The sequence below is a fragment of the Pholcus phalangioides genome, unplaced genomic scaffold (assembly GCF_987345545.1).
Source record: "Pholcus phalangioides strain wild (caught in Gottingen) unplaced genomic scaffold, Ppha-v1.0 ptg000002l_1, whole genome shotgun sequence".
NCBI lineage: Eukaryota > Metazoa > Arthropoda > Arachnida > Araneae > Pholcidae > Pholcus > Pholcus phalangioides.
The window spans coordinates 4720951-4746586 of NW_028301595.1; the positions used below are offsets into that span (position 1 = coordinate 4720951).

The 25636-nt window shown below is 39.7% G+C and overlaps 1 protein-coding gene across 1 annotated transcript; it reads left to right on the forward strand.

Annotated features, from left to right (window-relative positions):
* Window positions 1-514: 514 nt before the first annotated feature.
* On the forward strand, window positions 515-19806 carry LOC149089111 (uncharacterized). Its single transcript, XM_089239633.1, has 6 exons — window positions 515-986; window positions 15439-15574; window positions 16037-16179; window positions 16299-16416; window positions 17555-17680; window positions 19012-19806. The coding sequence occupies exons 1-6, from the start codon at window positions 947-949 to the stop codon at window positions 19334-19336; spliced, it is 888 nt and encodes a 295-aa protein (XP_089095759.1). The 5' UTR covers window positions 515-946; the 3' UTR covers window positions 19337-19806.
* The last annotated feature ends 5830 nt before the right edge of the window (window positions 19807-25636 follow it).

A 25636-nucleotide genomic window follows, 5' to 3' on the forward strand; every position in this document is an offset into this window, starting at 1 on the left:
CTCTAAACATCGAACGGATTAAATGCGTAATCCTTCGTTTATGTGACACTTTTATGGGCTTATCTGTGGATGGTAAATGATGTTCCCTCAAACAGATTCGATTAAAGAGAGAACGATCTTAATATTTATCAGATCTATCAATGATAAGCTATGCACAGACCCCCTACCATTAGAGATCATGGTACTTCATATATTTTTTTTTCCATTAAATGCGTATGTGCTACGTTGAATGGTTTTTAAATGAAAACGCGCTGAACACAATAAGGTCGGAAATGCTGGAATTACGCTCGGTTGGACTCAGACCGGGGAACGGCAATCGTTGACTCATTGGGAATGGATGGACAAACGACCCTTGGGCATTCTTCTTCTTTTTTTCTTTTTGTATTGCTTGTTTTCACTGTGTGCACAATGGCGAAATTTCCCTTCGGCGCTTCCATTATGTGCCAGAGGACACTTTTAACGACAGGTGTATCCACCCTGTTGCTGTATTGGCCCGACAGTGTTGTTGTTGGTTGTTGGACGGCAGCGGCGATATAGGAAAGGTGTGATACACAACATCCAGTAGTCAGATCCTTATAGTCATTCTATCGCGACGTGTGGCAAGAATTTGTTCTGGATTCCATTTTGTTTTTCCCACCGCTTCCTCTAATGACGTAACGGACTTATATCTGGGTTATATATACTTATCCGTTTGAGTACTATATCATTGAGTAAACGCCTAAGACCAAGACCAAAAATTTGGACATCTCTGTGGGTGTCATTAAATCAGTCTGAGTGAAAGTGTGTTTGTGTGTGCGCGTGTGTGTCCTTCTTCAAATAAAACATTGCTGATGGGACGAAGAAAGAATCTGTTCATCTGAAGTGAAAAATCTCACTCTCGAGGAAAAGTTAATCCAGAGCAGAGTTAGTCAGTTCCAGTTGGACACCTTCTATTCAGCAACCAGCCATGAGGAAAAAGAACCTGGTGTCTGTGATCATCTTGCAAGGTAATACGTAACTCCATATTTTGGACTTAGCGCACTATGTTCACTATGTTATGGACTCATAGGCCATAGGACGTTGGCCTATGCATCCCCTCCCCTCCCAGACTGGGTTTTTTTCGGACCCAACTCCAGGTTTTTCACGGATCTTTTTATATTTCAGTTGCAGCGCTACCAGCCCTTCTTTTTCGGGGGTGATATTTTTCCATCTAATTCGCTTATCTCAAGCCCCCTCCTCCTGTTGTCTCTGCGTAATTACGACCTTGATTATGTTCAGTAATTCTTTCGTCGATCAGTGTCTTCAGTATTCTTGCGACGATTGATTCTTTTCCTGGATACTGCCATATCAGTGACGTCACTTGTTCTTCAGCCAATGGGTTCTTAGTTTTTTCCGACATGAAAACCGACAATAAGCAAACATCTTTTAAATCGATGTCGGGTGTGGGGGCCGCCATCTTGATCTCGTTTTGAAGAAGAAAGATGAAAGTTTGTGACAATACCGCTCCAACTTTCGTGGAGGCTGGAAGTCGCGAAATGCTCTCGTGCAAAGTGAATATATGATTTTTGACTTTCCGGATTCAACCCTGGACAACGCGCAGAGCTGTCGCAAATATGCAGGTTGATGCCTTAAGTCCCTTGGCCGCAAATTACTGGCGAACCGTTGATCTTGGAGGCATATCTCCAACCAGGGCAAAAGTACCTGAATAACGTGTAGATTTCAGACACATCATTCACATATTGCGAGGGGATGTATGTATTTCTATAGGTATTATATATAGAGAGAGTAACAAACGCGATGGTTAAAATTAAGGAAGAAATATATGAAATGAAATCTAAAATAGAACAAATGAATCTTCACTCCCTTGCCCCCCCCCCCCAATCTTCGTTATATAATTAACGTCTTGAATTCTTTTTGTTTATCCTTAGCGTCGGTGCTAGAGAGCTTTTTTTAAAAGCGGGTCGTATGGTCATGCACATTTTGCGCAGTAAACAATAGTGTGCTGCTTCGTATTAACCCTTTAAGCGGTTTTCAAAATTTCCTGATCCGGCGTAGCGGGGGGGGGGGGGACTTGGGGGTCTGGTCCCCCCCCCCGAACGAAATTTCTGGTGGTTAAGCGCCTGTCCTGATCCGCATCATAACTGCCACATTTGAAATCACTAAATCTTCTGTAAAAAAAATTGTCAGCTATTTCCGGGAAGAATTTTTTTCCCGATTGCAAGCTGATAAATGCTCCCCCCAATACAAAATAATTATAATAAAAACTAGGAAGAGAGAAAAAAAAACTACAGTTTTCTATTATTATTACAGTTACGCTGTACGCAATAATCCTATAATACCACGCAGGGAAAATGAAAAATGTCATCTTCTCTCTCCCCTCCCTCTGTTATCAGCATATAGTAATAATAGTATATAGAGAGAGCGCGAGAGAGGGATTAGAATTTGAAGAAAGGATCGGAGTCACGTGACTCAGGTCAAAAGGCTGGTCAGGGAATCTCGCTGGTAACGCTTTTCCTTATGGCTGTTCGTATGATGATCTACACGTGCCGTCTTATTTTTGATTAGAATGGTCAACACTAGTGCAGCTTTCGGATGTTCTGAACGGTTTAGGAAAGGGGGACAAGTATCCTTTCACAAGGAAGTACTTTTTTTGCTTATTCCCCCTTCTTATAAATTAAAAATTGGAGCATTAAATTGACGATTCTCAATGGATTTCTAACTTAGCCTCAGTTTTTAACAATTCCATTTTGGATTTAATTTAATTAAAGTTCCAAGTTTTGGTGTAAAATTCAAATGTCATGAGTACGTGAGTCATTAAATGTTTTAATAGAATTTTTGTTAATAAATGATTGAAGTAATGAGTTTTATTAAGTTTTAACCGAAATATGCGTCTCCGCAAGATTTGTCGAGCTAGTGAGTTCATTCGAGTTTCGCTCACCTTGAAGAAAACATGCTTTTCAGAATGAGGAATTTATGACACATATTTTATTTCAATAGAATGCAACGACGAAAACTTACCCCCACACTCTAGACCGGTGGTTCTCAACCGGGGGCCATATGGCCCCAGGGGGGCCCTAGGATATTCCAGGGGGGCCACGGATGAAAATCTTACAAAAGGGGGAGCCACGGCTACTGATACGTGGGCCACGAAGAAATTTGTGACATTAAATTTTTTTAGTCACTGACAAAAAAAAATTTAATTTCAAACAAAATGCATAGAATATCTTTTTCGTAATTTTTCCCCATTCAAGTAACATTAACATGAGTAAGGAAATAAAAAAAGTGGTTCATGTAATCTCGGTGATTTACGACTTTGGGGTGATAGTAGGCCCTGACACAAACTATAGAAGAGGTTTAAGCAAAATGGAATAACTGTAAAGACAGAAAATTGTGTGTGTTCAGACTTTTCATGCAAAGAGGGCTGCCATAAAGAAAACAGACAAAGATTTGTTGACCATTCATTGACATTCTTTTGAGTGTTGGTAGTAAATGTAATCCAAGAAGTAGATGGGTAAAAAATGAAAGCTTGTAAAATCGTTTTCATTCAATTACAGACGGATAGCCATCTAGTTTAGCACAAAGCTATCTTCAGCCAGCACTGAGTGGTCTGATGGGGAATATATTTATAAAAATCGAATAGAGAATGATTGCTCTGGGGTATTTTTTATGAATTTTGAAAGGGGGTGCCAATCCATTGCCTCTGCTGAAAAGAAATAAAATCGAATTCAGTTACAACTAACTCCAACAGATCAAATCATACATAGGCAAAAATACCCGCGAAATTTAAAATTTTTTAAAACTACATTGCTGTGATAATGTATTGGGACAGGGGCGGCTTACGCGAGGGTGCAAGGAGTGCGGCGCACCCGGGCGGCAAATTGTAAGGGGCGGTAGCGTAGACTTTACTTAAGACAACAAAATTTAACACAGTAAAAATTCACGACATCACGCTTTTGAGTCATACTATACCTCGACAACGGAAACGTTGAGAAAATAGACAAGGCCTCTGATCGTAATACCAGAAACAAGAATGTAAGCTATCTGGACGGCTCGAGACAAAATCTGTACCCGTGTGGGACTTATTTTTTGCACCTCCTACCTATTGCTCCCTCCATAGCCCCTACCTCCTGCGTCAGGAAATCTTTCGTGGGGCCCCCATGCCCGATTTTCCATGGGGCCCCTTCTACAGTTAATTTATAGTGAAAAAAGAGAAGTTATGAGGATGTAGTCCCAGGCCTCAAGCTGGAGCCCTGTCAGCCCTACCCTTAGAAGGTCATGCCCCTCCCTCACAATTTATCCAAACAATTCCTAACAAAACATTTTTTCAGCCCTTCATTTCGGATTTTGCGCCCCTCAAGAGCCGACGGTTTGGTTTTTTTTGGCCAATGAAATTTCTTTTTACCCATTCACCCCGGATTTAGCATCCTCTTAAACGGTGCCCCGTGTGGCCGCAATGGGTCGCATGGCCAAGCGCCACCCCTGTACTCTATTACAAGAGCCATGTGTGCATTTTGGTTCCCTCACCAATGGCCCCCACAAGAGCCCGAGATAATACTCATAATTTTTTGGCTTTTTCAGGCTATAAATTAACTATAGAAGGGGCCATGAGAAATCTGACTGGGAGGGGGCCTGCAAAAGATCCCAGCCTAGGGACCCATACCCTCACTCAGAATTTGATTCACAATAGTCAAATGAAGGCAAAGGAAAAATTTGGTTTTTCACTTGTCTGGAATACCAGAAACACCTTTGAAAAAATTTTCTTAATAAAAATTACCCCGTTAAATATCATCTTTACAGGATAAGTGATGATGGCTCACAAAAATAAGTGCTCTTTCACGGATTAAGTTATCAGGCATTTATTAAGAATAGTAAAATAATTCTAGAACAAAAAACAAAGACAAAAAAATTTTCTACTTTAAAAGCGGGACGTATGGTCACGCACATTTTGTACGGTACACAATGATGTGCGGCTTTCTTCCGAAAAAAAAATCAGATTTATTTCCAGGTGCCCTTTACCAAAGCCCTATCAGCCTCCTGGCGGGGTCGCCAGTAGGGGCGGCAGGTAAGCTCGAGCCGCCCCTGTATTGGGACTTCCTCTAAGATTGACACCACATCTTTAAAATTTTTTTAATCGATACTTTAATGCTGCTTCCTTTTAACTGTCCTACTACTGGCCTGCAGCATCCTCAATAATTTCAATGCAATTTTCCTATCCTGTAAGAACAATGTTGTGGACATTAGCAAAAAAATTCTAAAAAGGCGTATGACTACATTTAAAGCAATTTAAATCCGTTTATTAGAGACTCACTGCATCTGCTGATTTCTGAAAAAAGTGCAATAAATTCTCACGTAAGTCTTCACTTTGAAATGTCCGTAACCCGCTCAATGCGTCTCTTTGTATCTGTCAACCTAAAATTTATGGTTTTTAGTGTTGATAATACACGCATGCAAAACCAATTCAGCGACACGTTTTCATAATCTGCAAAAACTGCTTGGATTTGATAGTTGGAAATGATGTCTAAATGCCAAAGATTTGGGGTTCGAATCAAAATGAAAATGTCAAATAATTGAAATTGTGCTTCGTATAAATGAAATATTTTAATATTGAAAGCTATATATATAGAGATTAATCTCGTGCCCGTAGTCATACGTCTCATAAATGTGAAATTTTGTCATAAAACCGGGAGTGAGGCACGAATCCCCTTGCGCACAAGTGGAATTTCGAGGCATTTACGCACAACCGAGCCCGTCTTGGCCATTTTTCTTTTTCTCCCCCCCCCCCTCCTTTTTCTTCCTTTTGTTTCCTTCCCAAATTTATAAAAGTAAAAAGGACATAATCATTATAAAAAGGACTGTTTTCAGATCAAATTGCCGAAGTTCAATTACTTTACAGTAAAAATGTCAGATTGTTTTGGGGGGAAATACAGTCAAACCCAAAGCGAATTAAAGACCCTTTATTAATGCGCTTTGGTCAAACCCCATTAGACCGGAACTACAAGACACTCGAGAAATCACTTCGTAATAACGAAATTTCGCTAGAAAGGAATTCCAGATTTTTACATTGTTCCTATGTAAACCTATCCGAGGGATTAGAAAAGTTTTCGTTAAAACGATATTTTTCACGTTATAATGATATTTGTTAAAATGAGAGTTGACTGTATTTCGTCTCAAGTTATTTTTTTACGTGTATATGCAGACTGCATGGGTAACACGGCGTATGACACTTTACTGGCGGCTGGTTAGTCTTAGAGACATACCCAAGTAGAAAAAGTATCCAAATCACGTGTCCAACTCAGATATGTCATTCATGTTGTAAGGGCTATTCATCTTATAGCTATAAAATTAAAAAAAAAACACTCTTTATACCGTCCCCGTGTGCCAAAGAACCCAATTAAGAAGTTGTTTTGTCTTTCCCGATGCCAACTAAGATAATTTCCCGTTTCTAAGTGCAATATTCACCGAGATATGCGAATTCGAAAATTGAGGAAATTTGGGGAAAAACAGCATTCAATGCGGGTAAAATGGTTTCCCCTCATTTAATGCTGTTTTTTTCCAACTTTCTTCGAATATCTCAGTGGAAATTTGAACTTGGACACGTTGAATTTTTTTGTGGGAGACCGGGAAACAACTTTCCAATTGGGTTTTGAGGCACAGGGTGTTCGCATAAAAAGTTCATATTTTTATTTTAATAACTATGTAACCCCTGGCAACATGAATCAAATATCTGAGTACTACACATTATTCGAGTACTTTTTCCAACTGGAAGTATGCCCCTAGGACCAATGGTTTTCCAGTAAAATGCCATATGCCCCGTTACGTATGTGCCCTGTATATTAAATATAGTACGGACTGTTATGTGAAATAATTGTGTTGGGTTTAAGTCAACTCGCATGTTGCTTCGTTCGCCTGCGAGAGAGCAGCCACGTTGTGAACCAAAAAGCCACTTGAAGGTAGCTTGTCATCCAACGAAATATCAGATTTTCACCGTATCGAAACTGGAGTCAACAAACTGATAATTTTCTTATTTGAAAATCTGATTATTTGTATTTTCCGATGGGCTTGAAGTCCTGATAACGAATCATTATGTTCACACTAACAGTTTTGTCACTGCGTACACGATTTCTCTGGAATGAATGGTTCAAACAAATATTTAAAAAATTTTCACACGTATTTTAGAGAGAGAGTTCATTTTTTTAAATTCATAGTAGGGCTACAACATGAACCTATATCGTTGATACATGTATTATTGTTGAAAACGATGTGGAAGGTTGAACTTTTCAATTGTGATTCATTTGTGTGTGACTACTCCCTCATTACTACCTTTATCCGCATGAAGAGAATAAAATTAATAAAACTGCTTGCTACCACTTTTTGCGATTTTTATCATTATATGAATGCATATTTTGGAAGCTACAACTGACATTTCTCAATGAAACCATAATCTTTTACACACAAAAAAAAACTAATCTGAAAATAATACAAATTTCATTCAGTAAAGAGTAACTTGATGACATTGTGTCGTCTTCAAGCGCAGAGTTTACATTGATTAAAAATATTTTTTTTTTAATTGGACTGACACAACACATAAAACATACAAATCAAACTGAAAAAAACACAAAACAATAAACTTCACAAAAAGTAACATTACGATGATACAGACCCTTTGTGACCCCAAGGCATTTATTCTACTTTTAATGTATTCTATTGTGTTTATTTTGCTTTTTCGTTATTTTCATAAATTAAAAATTAATCAATTAAATTCAAAAATATTTATACTTCAGACAATTTTTGAATAACTATCTTCTAATGGGGAATTGGGGGGGGGGGGGGAGAAAGGAAGGGGGAGTAGAAAATTATTCGTGTTCGCAAGGGGGCCACAGGAATGAGAAATGGTTGAAAGGGGGGCCATGGACAAAAAAAGGTTGAGAACCTCTGCTCTAGACAATGGCAGTTTTTTCATAAAAATGTATAACTACCTCTAAAAATAGTAGTATTTTTACCCTTCTTCACGCTTGAGATAAAACTATTACAGAAAAGAAATTTTTTTATTGATTTGTGTATGTTTTGTATGTGAAAATACCCTCAAACAAGAAAATTAATTAATTAGTTAATTAATTTTAAACTATTTAAAACTACTGAAAACTATTTAATACCTTAAAAAATGAAGATTCACATATGTTGTATACTTCTGGAGCGAAGAGGCTACACATGTATGTCACATACTTTAAATTATTACATTATTATATACTCTACCATGAAATTTCATTTCTTATAATTAAGAGAAATTATTGATGATGAGGTTTTGTTAATTTTCTTGAGTAAAATTTATTTTATTCCTGAAATATTATGTAAGTGAAAGTTTTTACAGTTTTGTGTGATAAGCTTATAAAAGGTTTTTCCGCAATGTTAGAAATAAAACTTTTGCTTATTATTTGAGTATTATTTCATGACTGAATATGGTATGAGTTTGAATGTGTTACATTACATAATGATGCATTATAATAATTACATATAATGCATTATAATTATATATAATTATATATATAATTATAATGCATTCGATATATATATATCGTATATATATCGAAAAGTCTTAAATTATTAGGAATTATCTCATGGAAAATAAAAAAAATTCCGTTTTTCAATATTTGTTTATATTATAAAAATTGATTTTTTTTTCCAAATCTGATACTCCCTAAATATTTTACAAAAGAATGAATGAAATTCATTGAACAAATAAAGGAAAGTTTTCATCAACTTGACCGAGTCAAATTTCGTTACAGCAACATCCTAGCTTTAACACGAAATCACTAGCTTCTGAATAAACGCGCCAAATGTAATCGCAGAACCTATTTTTTCCCCATCAATACTGCTTATCTTTTCTTCACGTTCCACAAAGTTTTATGAATATATAGCGTGCTCCGTCTATATACGTATATATATCTTTAGTCTATGGTTATCAGACTTTGAACGCAAGCTAAAGCTGACTCCGCCCACTGACAATCGATTGACAGGACGCATATTTCGCAAATGCACCGCTATTCCGCGATTACACGATTTTTTTTCGTAATTTTTTCCACACAGCCAATCACGTTGCTTCAGCCTCTATGATAATTTGCGTAACTCTACGATATCTTCATTTTCGTATCTGATCGCGGAACAGTGGTGCAAACAATGTAGACATTTCCACTGATGTTCCGCGAGGCATTTCAAATGTGCAATCGCGCTATTTTCAATGTTACAAAAACGATTTTATTTTTTTAACCAACAAATTTATGCATCGAATTCAAACTTAGATATTCAAACAGTTAAAGGAGGATAACGACTTCAAATTTCTGAAAATGTGATAGAAAATCCTTGTAAATTTTAGTAAAAAATTTCTCCAATTTCTCAATGCATTTTTCGATAGTAAATCGACTAAAAATAAACCGATAAATTATAGTATGAAAAAATATATCGTACATGTTAATAATCGCAAACAACTATGAAATATTTAAACATCTATTTAAATATCGGTACTTCAGACGAGTAAAGATATGCTAAAAGGAATTACATTTTTTAGAGCATTACTATTGGTCTTGATAATTTTTTCTACATATTTTTGTCATAATATTTAATTGATTTATTATACACCAAAGTTTTAAGATTCGGCAAAATATAAATTACATTATAAATTCGGTACAAACTGAAATATTCAAACAGCTAAAGGATCGGATCACGAAAATCTTTGCAAATTTCAGTAAAATATTTCTCCAATTTATCAATGCATTTTTCCATAGCAAATCGACTAAAAAATTATTGTATAAAAATATATATATATATTATGCACATTAATTAGTCGTAAACAGCTATAAAATATTTAAAAATCGGAACTAAGGAAAGACACTAAAAGACAACTACTTTTTTTATAACATTATTGGTCTTAATTTCTTCTGCGTGCTTTTGTTATAATATTTAACTCATTTACAGTACTTGTATTTTAAGAGTCCGCAAAATATATTGTAAAATGTATTGCGTCAGCAAAAAGAATTAAAATTTTTTAATCATTTTCTGGCGAGGAGTGGAAAAAAAATGGATAACTTTCGCGAGCTTCACAGTCCGATACACTATCACCTACACTAATTCGGTAGACGGAAAAGGTTTTAAAACTGTTTATCAACAAAAGCATATACTTTTAGTGGAAACGAAATTTATTACCACCCCTTCATCACTCGCTACCATTAACCACGGAATTTTAATCCTTCGCTTACACGAATTAAAATGAACAATTTTTTTTGGCATATAGAGTGTTAATCTTTCAGAATACATTCCAGTGCATGTAATCGCGGAATAGCGGTGAATTTGCGAAATTAGCTGACCGGACGGACCGGGAGAAGAAAAACATGTTACCAGGAGAAGAAAACTTCCAGTGTTATGTGGGCTCGGAATTTTCATTCTGACAGAGGTTTAAGAACCCGAGATATCTCGGGGTTGCCTCTGTAAGGGTTGAAAAAAAAACATTTTACCCCAGTCTTTTTGTCAGCTTCTCGCAAGAGTCATCTTTAGGGGTAACACCCAGGTCGTAGGTAAGCTCGAGCAGCCCCTTCCCCTTAGGATAATTTGATGTATCGTAACACGGGGCGCGATTACTTTTTAACGTTTTTATTTGGAAAAACTCATACTAGGCATAACAAATATGTAAAATGGTAAGAACAGGTCTATTGCAATAACATTTTTTGCTTAAATTTTTTATGAATTTTTTAAAATGTGTGCGAAGTAACCCATATGAGTAACCTAATATAATAATTAGAGCTACGATTTCCGTGACTTTGAATATTTTTTTTATTTTTTGCATATTTCAATATTTTTACGTGATAGAGCATATTTTAATTATTTTTAAGGCATTATTTTGCGTATTTCTGCATTTTCAATGAGAAGTATTTTTTTCGTATTTGCCATCCCATTTTCTACTGAAAGACTTATTCAGACAAGGTCGACTTAAGACTTAAAGACAAGGTCGAGATAAAAAAAAGAGTGTGTGTGTTTTAGTGTTCAGAATATTTTTGCATTCGTCCTAGTGACAATATCAAAATTTCTTTTTCTCCCCTTTCTTGAAGCTAGAGACAGAATTTTATGAAATAGATCTTTTGCACACGCCAGTCTTATCCTCAAGGTTTTTGGTGATCCCTCAAGTTTTCCTTCCATTTTGCTGACTCATATGCTTGCGTACTCTATAGGTCACTGTTTTGGTCACACTTGTGTTCCCTGTTCTTTATGACAAGGTCGTATCACAAAATATCGACAGCGGCAACGCAAAGCATAACAGGAGTACCCCCCCCCCCCGAGTTTGTATACTGACTTCGTATGCAAATCAGCGGGAATATCCAGACTCAAAAGAAGGGCGACAGTTGGTGAAAGGCTGATAGTACCAGAGGAGGTGGAGGGAAAAGCGATAGGATGAGGCGATCACCCAGCTAACGAAATCCAGGAGCAACAGGTCGTAACGACGGAGCGAGAAGAAGCCATCTCATACGAGGGAAGGACAATATTTATGGATGGGGGATCCAAGACGGATAGTGGAATAGGAGCAGCGTACGTGGAGTATCAAGGGGGTGAAAGATTTAAGTCCTGGAGAGAGAAACTGAAAGAGGAATACACGGTATTTCAAGCAGAGCTGTGGGTGATCCGAAAAGCACTGGAACAACGGGAGGATAATTTGGAGAAGATGACCATATATTCAGACAGTAAATCAAGCTTGGAAGCCATCAAGGACCCTTTAACAAGACATGAAGACGCTAGAGCCATAAGAATACTGAAAGAGAGGGGGAATGCAGCACTGATGTGGGCGAACGTGGAAACAAGGAGGCAGATCAGTTGGCGAAGGAATCGACGAAACCGACAACGTCCCAGGAAAAAAAGATCCCGGCGGCAACGGTCAAAAGAATAATTAAAGAGCAGACAATAGAGTGGAATGGCAGAAGCAATGGAATGATCCAAAAACAAACGGACGGCTTATTCATAGAGTCATCCCAAAAGTCCAGTGGGAAGAACGTTACTGGAGTAGGGAAAGGACAATCTTCTTCTCGGGCCATGGACCGTTTCCCGCCAACTTCAAGCGTTTCAAAATTTCCGACAACGTGCAGTGTATATGCGGAGGAGTGGGAAGTCCAATTCACTTTGCCACGGAATGCGTCCACACACCATTCGTTTCCACTTAGTAAAGCCATGGCCGGAATTGGAGAAAGAGTGGTTTAAAAGAATGGCCAAGGATGATAAAGCACTCAGAAACATCAAGGAACTGGTCGGCTTTTTGGAAGAGAACATGAAGTGGCTCCATAATATAAGCGGACGGGAGCGGCAGATCGAGCGATGAGCCCACCTGCACCCAGGAGAAGGAGTGAGAGGATCAGAAGACAAAGGAGACCGGACGACAGGGAGAAGAAGAATAGAGTGAGGAGGAAAACGAAGATCAAGAGGCAGACGATCCAAGCTCCGGATCCGACTTCCAATGAGGACGAGGCGAAGAAGGAGGAAGGCAGAAAGTCACGAATCAGACTCTAATAAAATAGGCAGAAGCTGTTCCTTACAGGCAACAGTCACGACGCAGCTCCCTTAAAACCATGACAGTTGGGCAACTACTCGAAAGGCGGCTGGACTTTGAGGGCTGGGCGGCAACTGGTCAAATGTCAGGCAGTTGAATGTATTTTGTGTAATGTACACTTAGTATACAATCGTTTTCGTGGCCCGGGGGATTTGAGGGGGGACACACTCATACTTCCGACACAACTCAATCGGTAGTAAATTGCCTATGGCGAGTTGTGCTCGGTTTGAATGAATGAATGAATGTTTTGGTCACTCACGGGCTGGATACACACTCGACCGATACGATAAGCGATGCAATCAGCAACTCGACACGGATTAGTTAAATACCTGAATTTCACCAATCCGTGTCGACTTGCAGGTTGTATCACTTATCGTATTATCCCAGTGTAGCAGATGCCATATGCTTACACACCCTCTAGACCACTGTTTTAGTCTCTCGCTCACATTCTTACTCTAGGTCAGGCATCTTCAACCCGTTGCTCGCGAGCAACACGGTGCTCCCTGAAGGTCCCAGAGTGTTCGATGCTCATGTCCGATTTTGTGCTAGCGAGCATTTGATGAACTTTCCGATTGAACACCTCGTACAAATTGCCTTCAAGGATTGAAATCATGCTGATTTCATGCATTTGTGTCTCAAACTTGCCATAAGGTTGCTCTTCTTTTGATGATGGGTACAGACAGTGCTCACGACTAGAAAAAGGTTGAAGACCTCTGCTCTAGGTCTTCCTTGTGGTCGTTCACATTACTTACACATTCGTGTTAGTTTAACTCTTTATGAAAGTTTTAAGCTTAGAAGTGGTGATCCCAGTATTGTTGGCGACAAATTTGTGTGTGTGTGGGGGGGGGGGTTCTATTGTATTGCACGTACCAGACATTTTTGAGAGAAATCGGAAAGAAATAGTCTAATTTATCCGAGAGCCGCCCTTTTGAATTTGCATACAATATGGACAATATGGAGTCTCCATACGCTAAAGCTCTTTATAGACCACTTCAGGATACAGTAAACGTTTCGGGTCTTCTGATGAACACCACGATTGAGGCACAGCTATTTTTCTTATTCGTTGAATTAAAGATGCGACCTTGGTAGTTTTTGGTATATTTCAACTCCCGAATAGCATAAGACCAGTGGCATATTTACGGGGGGGGGGTGCTTAGCGGGCTATAGCCCAGGGTGGCAAGTACTTGCAAATAAAGAGATATGGAACCAATCAGAGTACGGCGCTGCGGTCGGCAACACCTGTATAACGCAATAAGTGTCTGGCGTAGTTGTTAGATCGGTTACTGCTGCTACAATGGCAGGTTATCGATATTTAAGTGAGTTTGAACGTGGTGTTATAGTCGGCGCACGAGAGATGGGACATGGCATCTCCGAGGTAGCGATGAAATTTGGATTTTCACGTACGACCATTTCACGAGTGTACCGTGAATATCGGGAATCCGGTAAAAAATTAAATCTACGACATTTTTGAGGGATGAGCAGCCAAGAAAATTAGAAGAATGGGAGAAGGGTGACGAAATTTGTACAGCCCTAAATAAATCTGCCTTTGTGGAGACACTAAGGGACTAGGTCAGTGAGTGACCTATAGAGTTTGCAAGCACGTGAGTGAGTAAAAGAGCGACCTAGAGTGTGTGCAAGCATGAATTAATGACCAAACGTATGACCTGAAGCATGTGTAAAAGAGTAAATGATCAAAAGAGCGCCACCTATAAAGTAAGGAACCATGTTAGTTAGTGACCAAAAGAGTGATTTAGAGCGTGTGCAAGTATGTGTGTGACCAAAACAATGTGAAAGCATGTGCAGGAGCATTGGAAGTGTCGTAGACCTGTGGACTCTCGACTTGAGTTTCACGCAGAAAATTTTGATTTCTTAAAATAATTCACGGTGTGCTCGGGCCTATGCGAAAAAAAATACTGTGGGTGATCGAACACCCACAGGACCCCCGGCTCCGATACCACTGATCACGTGAGGGACCAAAAAATGTGCAAGCATGTGAGCGACCAAAACAGTGTGCAAACATATGAGTGACCAAAAAATGTGCAAGCATGTGAGTGACCAAAAAATGTGCAAGCATGTGAGCGACCAAAACAGTGTGCAAACATATGAGTGACCAAAAAATGTGCAAGCATGTGAGCGACCAAAACAGTGTGCAAACATATGAGTGACCAAAAAATGTGCAAGCATGTGAGTGACCAAAAAATGTGCAAGCATGTGAGTGACCAAAATATTTTTCAAGCATATGAATGAACAAAATAGTGTGCAAGCATGTGAATGACTAAAAGTGACTTATACAGGGTGTGAACGCATGGGAGTGTGTGAAGGACCAAAAGATTGACTTGGAGACATGGGTGCACTTGCAGGTTTCGGTGGGGGTGTTATAGCACAGGGTGGAGAATTCGAGGAAAGAGTAATCAAAAAAATTAAGACTATAATGGTATAAGGGCAACAAAATTCGTCTAGCCCTCAGGCGACAAAACCATAAATGCGCCTGTGCATAGGACCACACAGTTCTCTTGATTGGAGATCCTTCAAGTCTGATGTTGGTCCGAAATCTACTAACGATGACATTGTTTGACGAAAGACCAATGAATATCATCATCGCTTGATGATTGATTAGTTTGATATGAATGAGTTTTTTTCTGCCATGGTCAAAAATCCTCTGAGCATCTACTAAATTGGGAATCAAGTATGTTTATATCATGCCAGTATTATTTATTATGCCAGTAAGAGCAATTTGGCTCCTAGGCAATTTTTTGTTTCTCTGTATTTGGGTGTTTCTTAAATACCTAATATAAAGTGTTGAATGTTTATGGTATTCTTTGTATTACTGCATTACAAAAAAAAAACACTCCATGATCATTAACCGTATTTCATTGTAGCTGCCATCGTCATCGTGTCGAGTATGAAGTTATGCGAGGAGAAATTGAGCAACTGCACCGCAGAAATACAGCCCGTGTTGAGCGAAACTCGGTACATGTTCCCGACGACACACATGGAAATCGAAGGAATGTGCAAGTTAGTGCAATGGGATCTGATTAATTTTAGCAATTACCATTACTTATTAGTGTCAATCAGATAAAAATGTTAGTTAAAATGTTTGTCGATACGGGGCACTGCGCGAAAGCAAATGTCTGAAAATATACAAATCATAAAATGCAGGGTCTACGATTAACAGCTCATTTCCGAATTTTCCTGTTAGTGGCGCTTTCATAAGGCTTCCTCCATCGTGATGTTGGCATTGGTGGATAAATATCGGTGAAGTTGTTTCCCCTCCACCACAAATCACCGGCTGAAGCCTTACGAACGTTTCGGACACAGAGGAGGTTGAAGAAAAATTCAATTCCAGAATAATGCAATTTGTTTTCGTGCAGCACCTTATACCGACAAAAATTTGAACTAAAGTTTTTTCAATCAAAAAAAAAAAGGAAAAGTTTGTACTATTAAATGCTATCCATTCACATTTGGCGTCATTCTCAGAATATGGAGTCACATAATGGAATGCGTCCGTAAGTACATGATGGATTGCTCGACTGAAGACCAGAAAACCAAGTTCAACGAAGCCGTGAGTGATTCCGTCGATTCCGTGCACGCCATATGCAGCTCCGACAGGTACAGGGGTGGTAAGTGTCACTATTTGCGTATTTTACAATTTGCTGATTTACAAGATTCACGTGGACAAATGAAACATCTCAACAATTACTAATTGTTTTGTTGTTCTGATTGTTACAATCCAATGCAGATTACCTGAAGCATGCGCATTGTCTCAAGAGAGTATCGACCGAAAGCTGTGACGGGCATTTCAGAAAGATGGTGGAGAGTGCTTACAATCCTCTTTTCCACGAGTCACACATATGCTGGTGGGTTTCTTTTTTTTAAATTAATAAATGATATTCCAGTAGGGGCCAGACTCGGTCATTTCATGACCCAAAGAGGTCAAGAGGGCCAACGCGTTTCAGGATTTACTTTTTTTTTTTGCTCTAACATAACAGAATATCAATGTAAGGAGGCCCGCTGAAAGTCCTGCAGGTCAAAAATCCTTGTCCTGGTGCTATTAGAACTACAGGGTGATTCAGAAAAAATGGGGAAAACTTTAAGAGGTGATAGTACACACCAATACAAACAATTGTCATCAAAGAATGCATGGTCTAACATGAAACGCATGCGCTAGTGTGTTTCGAAACAGTCGCTCCACAAACGTTAAAACGGTATTCCTGTTGAAAATGTATCGGGAGAAAAAGAACACCCTGCATGCAAATGTAACCTGGGGAAGAAGAAGAAACCGTATGCAAATCTGCGTCAGAGTGAATAAAAGGCGCGGACGCCATCCCTGTGAAGTTATTCCAGCGCGCAACCGTTCTAACAGTTGTAACGTATGTATAATGGCGCACTTTAGTAATACCGAAAAGGCAAACATGCATCTCATTTACGGAGCTGCAAACGGAAGTACCACAGAGGCAGCACGAATGTGCGGTGAGCGATTTCCCCACAGGTGGTTACCCAATCAGAAAACATTTGTGCGCTTGCATCGGCAGCTGTGTAAAACGGGATCCTTTCTTGCTTCCCGGTCTGATGCAGGTCGTACGAGGACTGCCAGAACGGATGCATACGGTTTCTTCTTCCCCAGGTTACATGCATGGTGTTCTTTTTATCGTGATAAATTTTAACAGGGATACCGTTTTAACGTTTGCTGAGCTGCCGTATAGAATATTTTAGATATATATATTATAGATTAGCCGTGTTCAGAATATTTTGCTGCCCGGTGCAGTCGCTGCAGTCCTGCCGTGCCTACAGTTACGTAACTTTTCATCGTCGCACTACTGAAATCTTATCCCCCCCCCCCCCATTTCGGAATCAAGACCTTGGGATGAAATTACAGAGTAAATATATAATCACAGCTGATTTTTTTCCCCGTATTTTACTTTAGTTTTTCAAAAAAACAGTCATCTTCGTGAAACAACCCGTTTCTTAACAGTATGTGTTTGATTTCCTTGGCAGTGCGTACAGCCGATACGAGAAATGCGTATCTGAACCGATCCAAAGGATGTGCGGACCACAGACACTACACATGTTGGATCACTCGATGTCTTCCTTGAAGTCCAGATGCGAAATCATAGGACATAAGTACGTACGGCTTTTACACCACTTCCCATCAATTTCTGTCTCACTCTGTAGGTTTTGGAGTTTGACCAAACTGAAATTCCTAGGACATCGGGTAACATTGGTTTCCGACAAAAATAACCGATTGACAGCTATATCCGAAGGAAACCCAGAAGTCAATATGATGACCATACGCTCCGTTTTGTCGAACACGACGTGTCAAAACGGGACACACAACTCCGTTTTCTTTTTACATAATTAGTTTCAAAATGTTCAATCGTACGTTCCCGTTCAACGTATGCAGTTAAATCTCTATCCCGAAACTGAGGGGACCGCAAAAAATTTCTAAATGGACAGTTTTCAAGAAATGGAGTGTTTTGTAAGGAAGGAAAAACACGCCAAAAATGGCGAAAAATTCGATTGATTATAAACTAAAAAAAATACCGTACTATATTTTACTACATACTGATGAAATTTATTGGTCAAGTTACACAATCAATGATCAATCGCACTATATGCAAATACACTGAAATACATTCGAATTTTTTTTTTCACTTATTCTTTTAGTAATGCTCTAATGTTCTGAAATTCCATTTTCAACATCCTTCTGAGATTCGTTGAAATTCGAGTGGTTCGCCAGATCTGATTCCTTCATCACTGAGATGATTGGTTAAAACCCGTAGTTTTCCTGAAGCAACTTTGAATTATCTGTTGGCGAACTTTTTGCCATGCTGAACAAGCCATCCACACATGGCATCCACCCCTCCGTCAATCACAGTATCCGCCTGTGATCAAAGCCGCTTGAAAGATTAATGCAGCTTTGCCTATGATCGACAAGATCCATCAACGCAATGAGCTTTTCTTTTTCCTTTAAACACAATGGGCTGTACCCGAATAATCCTTTTCTCTTATCAGTTTTTTCACCTAAAAGGAAAAAAGCAAGAAAAGGAATTTTCGCGTCTTCTTTTTATTGTCATTGGGCTTGGCCTTCGAGATAGAGAGCTTTTCGAAAATTACTTCGAGACAGAGAGGTGAAAATGCATTGATTCAGTACAGTAAATGCAATGATTTTTTTTCATTTTTCGAGATGTATAGTTTTTCGAGAAATAGTGGTTTTGACTGTATAAGCTCAAAGGAAAGAGGTTCGTTTTACGCTTCTGTAGCATTTAGTAGTCTAGCGCACTCGCCCGGGTTGCGCGAGGACGGTGGTTCGATTCCCCCTCGGAAGCAGTTGAATTTTCTTTCCTGAATTCATCTTCGCATCAGCCAGCTGTTCAAAACCTTCGTAGTTAATAACCTATTGATGAGAAATTGTTTTCTTGAATTGCATTGTTAATCACCTTCCAATTTTCTAGAACAAAGTCGATGGGCAAAGACTGCCAGCTGCCCGACCCACCGCCAACCTCTCCAAACGATGTCGCACCTCCCAGGAAGATCCCAAGATTGGCTCCGGAGCAAAGTTACGGTCCGTTTTCGACGCCCAACACCTACACGTTCAGCGACTCGAATTACTTCACGACCCCATCTTGGACGCCCAGGACCGTCATCTACCCAATGCCCGTCACGAGGTACAGCAGTCGGATCGCCAGGAGTTCGAGTACCTCGACCAGCAAGGTTACGATAAGTCTGTTGTACATACCGTCCCTTGCAGCGTTTCTCTACGCCATGTCCCGTAACTGAAACGCCGACGATGACTTTCCGCTAGAAGAAAAAACCAGTACCATGATCAAAATAACTGCCAGGACCCCACTTATGTACCAGACTCGACAAAACAGACTTCTTCGATAACACGGAAGAGTATAAAACATCTAGCCAAAGTGTGAATTGTTTTATCTTGGACTGTATGAAAGTGTTCGTCAAATCGATGTCTGACATCAAACATGAATGCAGGATTTCAAATGTAAAATGGCTCTCGACACACTTTTTAATACAGTATTGCTTATAATTCTATACAGAGAACTCCTTACCTGCTGTCTTTCAATACAAAAAACTGTGGCATTTCATATGTAATAATTATTAAAATCCTCAGAAATTTCAAGAACTGGTTCTACAAATAAAAGACGTGCCCTACAGTTTAACAAATTACTTTGCAATAACAATCAACTGATTCAATAAATCTGTAAATGAAAGTAATAAATCTGTTTATTCGTATTCATAGTTAACATACACATCTGTCTCGTAATAATCAGCTCAAATCGAAAAATAGTGCCCCATAAATACACAGGGTGGTCATAAAATAACTTTCCCGATATATACGAGCCCTTAGTGGCCGCTAAAATCAATGAATGCAATTCGAGACTCAGGTGTTTGAAAGTATGCGTTCGAGAATGAAGACAAAAACAAACCCCCATCTCTCTCTCTCTCGTGATTGTGATCAAAGCAACAAAATTTCGAAAAATTCAAATCGCAACATTCACTTTTATGCTTTGCTAAGTCGTCGGCGCAGTGAAAAACTATGATAAAACCGTTGGAACGGTATCTGTAGCACCATAAACGCCGGCGCAGGACACAGACAAAAGGAGATCTCACCAAGGGGTTGGTGCGCTAACCTCCTTGGTAAGGGGAATTCCTGCGGCAGTAATGTGATCTGTATTAGTTGTTTCGACGTGTTTCTTTGTCTGCGTCCTGCGCCGGTGTTTATGGTGCTACAGATACCATTAACAAGGTTTTTTCATAGTTTTTCACTGCACCGATGACTTAGCAACGCATAAAAGTGAATGTTGCAATTTGAATTCTGTTGCTTTGACCCCAACCACGAGAGACATTTTGTTTTGCTTTTCATTCTCGAGCACACACTTTTAAATACCTATGTCACGAAATGCTTTCACATTGGGGCCGTTCAAGTATTATGTCATCATCGATGGGGGGAGGGGGTTTCCGATTTGCTGACTTTTGATGATAAGGGGGGGGGGTTGGATAATGCTTACGTAATCAACCACCCTTTATGAAAATATGAAATATTCTTGATGGCCTCTTACTCGAAACGCCAAAAACAAGAAAAACCTTTCGATAATTTGTGGGCACTTGAAGTAACATTCCCCCCTATTGATAAGTGCCCTACAGATTCACTTTAGTGATCTTTAAATGTTTCGCGGATCCAAGTGATCTTTAAATGTTTCGCGGATCCAAGTGATCTGGAAATGTGTCCGGGCTGCTTAAGTACTCTGGAACTGTCACGCATCACTCAAGTGATCCGTATTATATGCCGCGGATCACTCAAATAATCTGAGAATGTGCCGCGGGTAACTTGAGTGATGTAGAACCGCACTGGGGGTCCTTAAGTGCTCTAAAACTACGCCTCTTGTCGCTCGAGGGATCTCTAAATATGTCACGGATAGCTTAAGTGTTGTGAACTGCGTCCCGGGTCATTTAAGTGTTCTGATAATGTGGAGGGGGCCTCTTAAATGTTCTGGAATTGTACCACGGGAGACAACCAATCTGTAAATGTGGCGCTTCGTTCATTTTTGCAAAATTAGGTTTGAGGATTGCAGGCCGCATCAGATAACCCCCCGGGGCCATATTCGGTCCGCGGGCCTTTATGCGATTGGTTATCATTATATGGCTTAGAGGGTGGGTAGCAATGAATTCATTAAAGGTAAATTTTGAGTTCATAGCCTTCAAATAACATTGCAATTAACAGAAAATGATTATAACATATAAAGGTATTGTCTTCCGAAATTTCAAATTTAAAAAAAGTATTTTTTTTTGCATTAAAAACTAATTTTTTGATCGAGGGAGGGGGCACGAGAGAGAGAGCCCCCCCCCCCCCGGTGTACGTCAATCCCACCAATATGCGTTAGGATTTAGAGGGGCAGAGCTGATGACGAAAGTTTGCTGACAAGGGGGGCAAAAATGGCTAAAAATTTGCTTACGTAATACTTGAACGGCCCCATTCGTTGATTTTTGCTGTCGCTAGGGGCTCGTATATATCGTCAAAGTTATTTTATGATCATGCTGCATGTGGTTCAAATGAAACTCAAATAATTGATGGGGTAATCAAAATACTGCTTAGTTTACAATTTTTCTAGTAACAGTGCAGCTGCGGTTTTCCAACTTCGAGACGCGAGTGCGAGACGTTCATCCATTTGAAAAAGTCTGCAGAGAGCACGCAGACCTTCAACATGATGCATAACTTGAAAATTCAAGCATTTTCATTTTGAAACGTGGAAGACAGGTGGAAGCACCAGTACAATGATAAACGTGCGTAACTCTGGTAACGTAAAATACGTTAGGGTCATACATATTTTCCCACACACGCTGGTGTATATCGATTTGATAAAATACCCCAGAAAAATGTTTATGAGGTGTATGTACGGTTGCGTAGTAACAGCACGTCAGTCTGAGACATGATCAGACGAGTAGAGGATGTTTAAACGGAAATGGGGTACGTGAGTTATGTCTCTCAATAAATACAATGCTACTTGATTCAAAGAAGGTTCTTTAGCAAGTGAAATATTTTGTTGAATGCAAACACTGAACGGTGTATATGTTTGTGCGGCTGGATAATGAAACCTGGTGCGGTAATTTTGAACTGCCAATGAAAAGGAAGTCTCCGATCGAGACATCCTGTACGCCACCAAGACCAAAGAATGTGAATTCATCCGAGGCCGCAATTAGGACAGGGGGAGCAGTTCTAGTACCTGGGCAAAAAAAATTGGACTAAAGGAGGAAGTCGAATTCACCATTTATATACACTCATTGCCAGAAGTCGTCGTCAAAATGAAACGAAATTTTACACATGTAAGTACTACGTTGATATAAGTAAGTGATTAGAAAATCCAAGAAAAAGGATCATTTACTGCAGAAAAAAGTACAGATGAACAGAAGTTTTAGTACTCTGTTGGCCCCCCTCTAGCGCGAATGCACGATGCGATACGAGCGGGCATTGAGGCATACAAGTTCCGTATGATGTCCTGAGACATCTCGTTCCACAGTTGCTGTAAATGCGCCTCTAGTTCGACCAACCTCGTAGGGTGTCCAACTTGCCGTCCCAAATGATCTCAGATATGCTCGATTGGTGTCAAATCTGGGGATAGAGCAGTCCAGGGAAGGGTGGTAATGTGGCGAAGGCAGTCTTGTGACATCCTTGCTGTGTGTGTGGCCTAGCATTGTCTCGTTGAAAAACGGCTCCTGGGAGCACTGCCATGAGTGGCAACACATGTGGCTGAAGGATGTTATGGACGTACCGCTGGGCTGTCACTATGCCATGGATCAATATTAGGGGTGACCGTGTATCGTAAGCAATGGCACCCCATACCATGACACCAGCTGTGGGAGCGGTGTGTCGCTGTAAAGCGAAGGCAGGATTGAAGCGTTCACCACGGGGCCTCCACACACGAACACGATTGCCATCACTGCTCAAGTTGAATCTCGATTCGTCGCTGAAGACGACCTGGTTCCATTCCGTTGCAGTCCAATCCCATCGTGCTCGACACCACTCCAAACGGAGGCGTTGGTGGGTGGGTGTCATTGGCAGCACACGTAATGGGCACCGCGATACCAGATGTCCTTCAGCCAGGCGCCTTGCGATGGTTCGGGAAGACACGGGCCCGTAGTGAAGCTGCTGCCTGTGTCTGGATAGCGGCCAATGACGCAGTTTTTCTCTACACGTGCGTTTCGGATGATGTGACTGTCTTTTCGACGACTGGTCCGTCGGGGGCGTCCTGAACCTGGTCGCCGTGTAAATGACGTCTCTTCTGTCCACTGGTCCCAACACCTCCTCACAGTAAAATCAGAACGGGCTAGTTGACAAGCTACTTGCCGAGCTGACCACCCAGCTTCCATCATCCCGATGATTCTTCCCCTATCGAACTCTGACAACTGCTCATATGGTCTTCGACGGCGGCGTAACGGCATGTCTACCTCAACATTTCCTTTGCAAATGATTAAATATACTCCAGCAAGCTCTGCTTACCTGTTTTATACTCCAAGGAGAACGAAGTTCAACACCCTCTAGTGGCATTATGCAATGCGCAATCACGCTGCAGTTCTAATCATTTGCATATCTGCCCGACATGTGCCTTCAGGCCAACTTTCGTTTCGATCCCACAATTATTTCTTGGTGCGCAAATTTTTATGGCAATGAGTGTATAACTGCTCCTACATTACATAGGGCACAAAAATACATGCTTGCCCCAGTTGACAAAGTTGTGGTCCTAAATTAACCTACTATGGTAGGAAACGCTATACTGACAGCTTTGTTTGCACCCAAACAGAATAGTCCATAAAACTTTTCAAACATTACGCTGCTAAACAAAAAATTTCATGATTTTAAGGAAATTCTAATGGTTATAGGGTATATTTTGTTAGATTGGCTCCAGTTTTCGAGATAGTGAAAATCAAATTTCAATGTTGATACATAAGTAGCATACAAATCACATTGGAACTTTATGAATAAATACAGAATCATTGGCAAAGATATTTCAGTGATTTTATTCTATTTGCCAATGTGGTAATCGAGTGGTCAAAATGACAGATTTGCACCCGGGTTCAAACCCCACCGTCACCACAGTAGTGGTGGGCTGAAGTTGGATTTCTGTGGTTCCCAACTTCGAGGAACAAATGTTAAAAGTCTCGCTGCATAGAGCAACAGGCCTACAACGGTATGCTATTCAATCATTACACTTCATGCAGTTAGAAAAATTGGTGGCAGATGGCACGCTATACATCACAAACATTATACAAAAACAAACTTCACGGAGAAGGTTCACTACACGCACATTCCAACATGTACCAATTCCTCAGAAGTTCTGCAGAGGAATATGGATGAGGTGCATGTCCGGTTTAGTAGTAGTGATTTTATTTTACTTTATCCCAAAAATTAGAGTCAATCTGACTGATGTCAGATTCTGAATATGAAGCTCCAATATACCCTGAAGTCAACTGAAATATCTTTGCGAGCAAAATCAGTGTTATCATTGTGTATATGTATACCACTTACATTCGACAAAAGACATCTTTCTGAAGCATCTTTTAAGAATTTCATTATGCCGCATTGTACTTAGATCTGCATTACACTATAGAAGTTCGGTAAAAGTTTATAAAACTTGAAAAATTTAACCAATAGGTGGATCAGTTAAATTCGCAACAAATGTGCTTATTGGTTACATTTTCCAAGTTTTATAAAAGAGTTTTATCAAACTTTTATAGTGTAATACTGGCCTAACTAAAAAAAACTGATTAAAAAAAAAAAAGATATTCATCATACTCTTGTGTTACTTAAACACTACCCCTAATTCACAGATGCGAGTCTCACACTGATCAAATAAGTTGTATTGCAGGGTTCCCAGGAAAATCTGCTCAATCATTTTCCTTGACCAAAACACTGGAAGAAATATAATTTAAAAATCTTAACCTTTTCCAAATTTTGAATTTTTGTTTTTCCGAGTGTTTTCTCTTCCCTCACAGAACTTTTCCCCGCCTTTTGCCAAATATTTTACATTTTCCCCGACTTCCTGTCAAACCAGACACGACCTGGGCTATGTCCCTTCTGGGATGTAAGCCCAACCCGTGTGGGTTGGATCGTGCATATACAATTCGAAGCATAAGAGACAATATAAATTGCCTCTGATTCTTCAATTATAAACTGTAAGCTCCACCCTACACGCCATTAAAAAAATGTGAAAAATGCAAACCCACGGATTATAATGAAATACTTTCTCCTTAATATTTTATCACGTAAAAATATCCTTAACAAATTTGGGAATGTAAAAATGTGCTCCCCCCCCCCCCCCGGGGGGCTTGAGTAAAAAAAATCTGTGCACCAACAAAATATTTTAAGAGCCCAGCCTATCTCTTTTGCCTGAGCTAGTAATTACACGTAGGAAATTTTAGATGTCAATATAATTTTTAATCGCCATTGAAACCTGGGATTTGCAAAGCCCTACTCTTCACTAATCACATATATATCAAAGGAGAACACCAAATTTAAGGAGTTATATAGGTCGATTCCAATTATAAATTTTCAAACAAAAAAAAAAC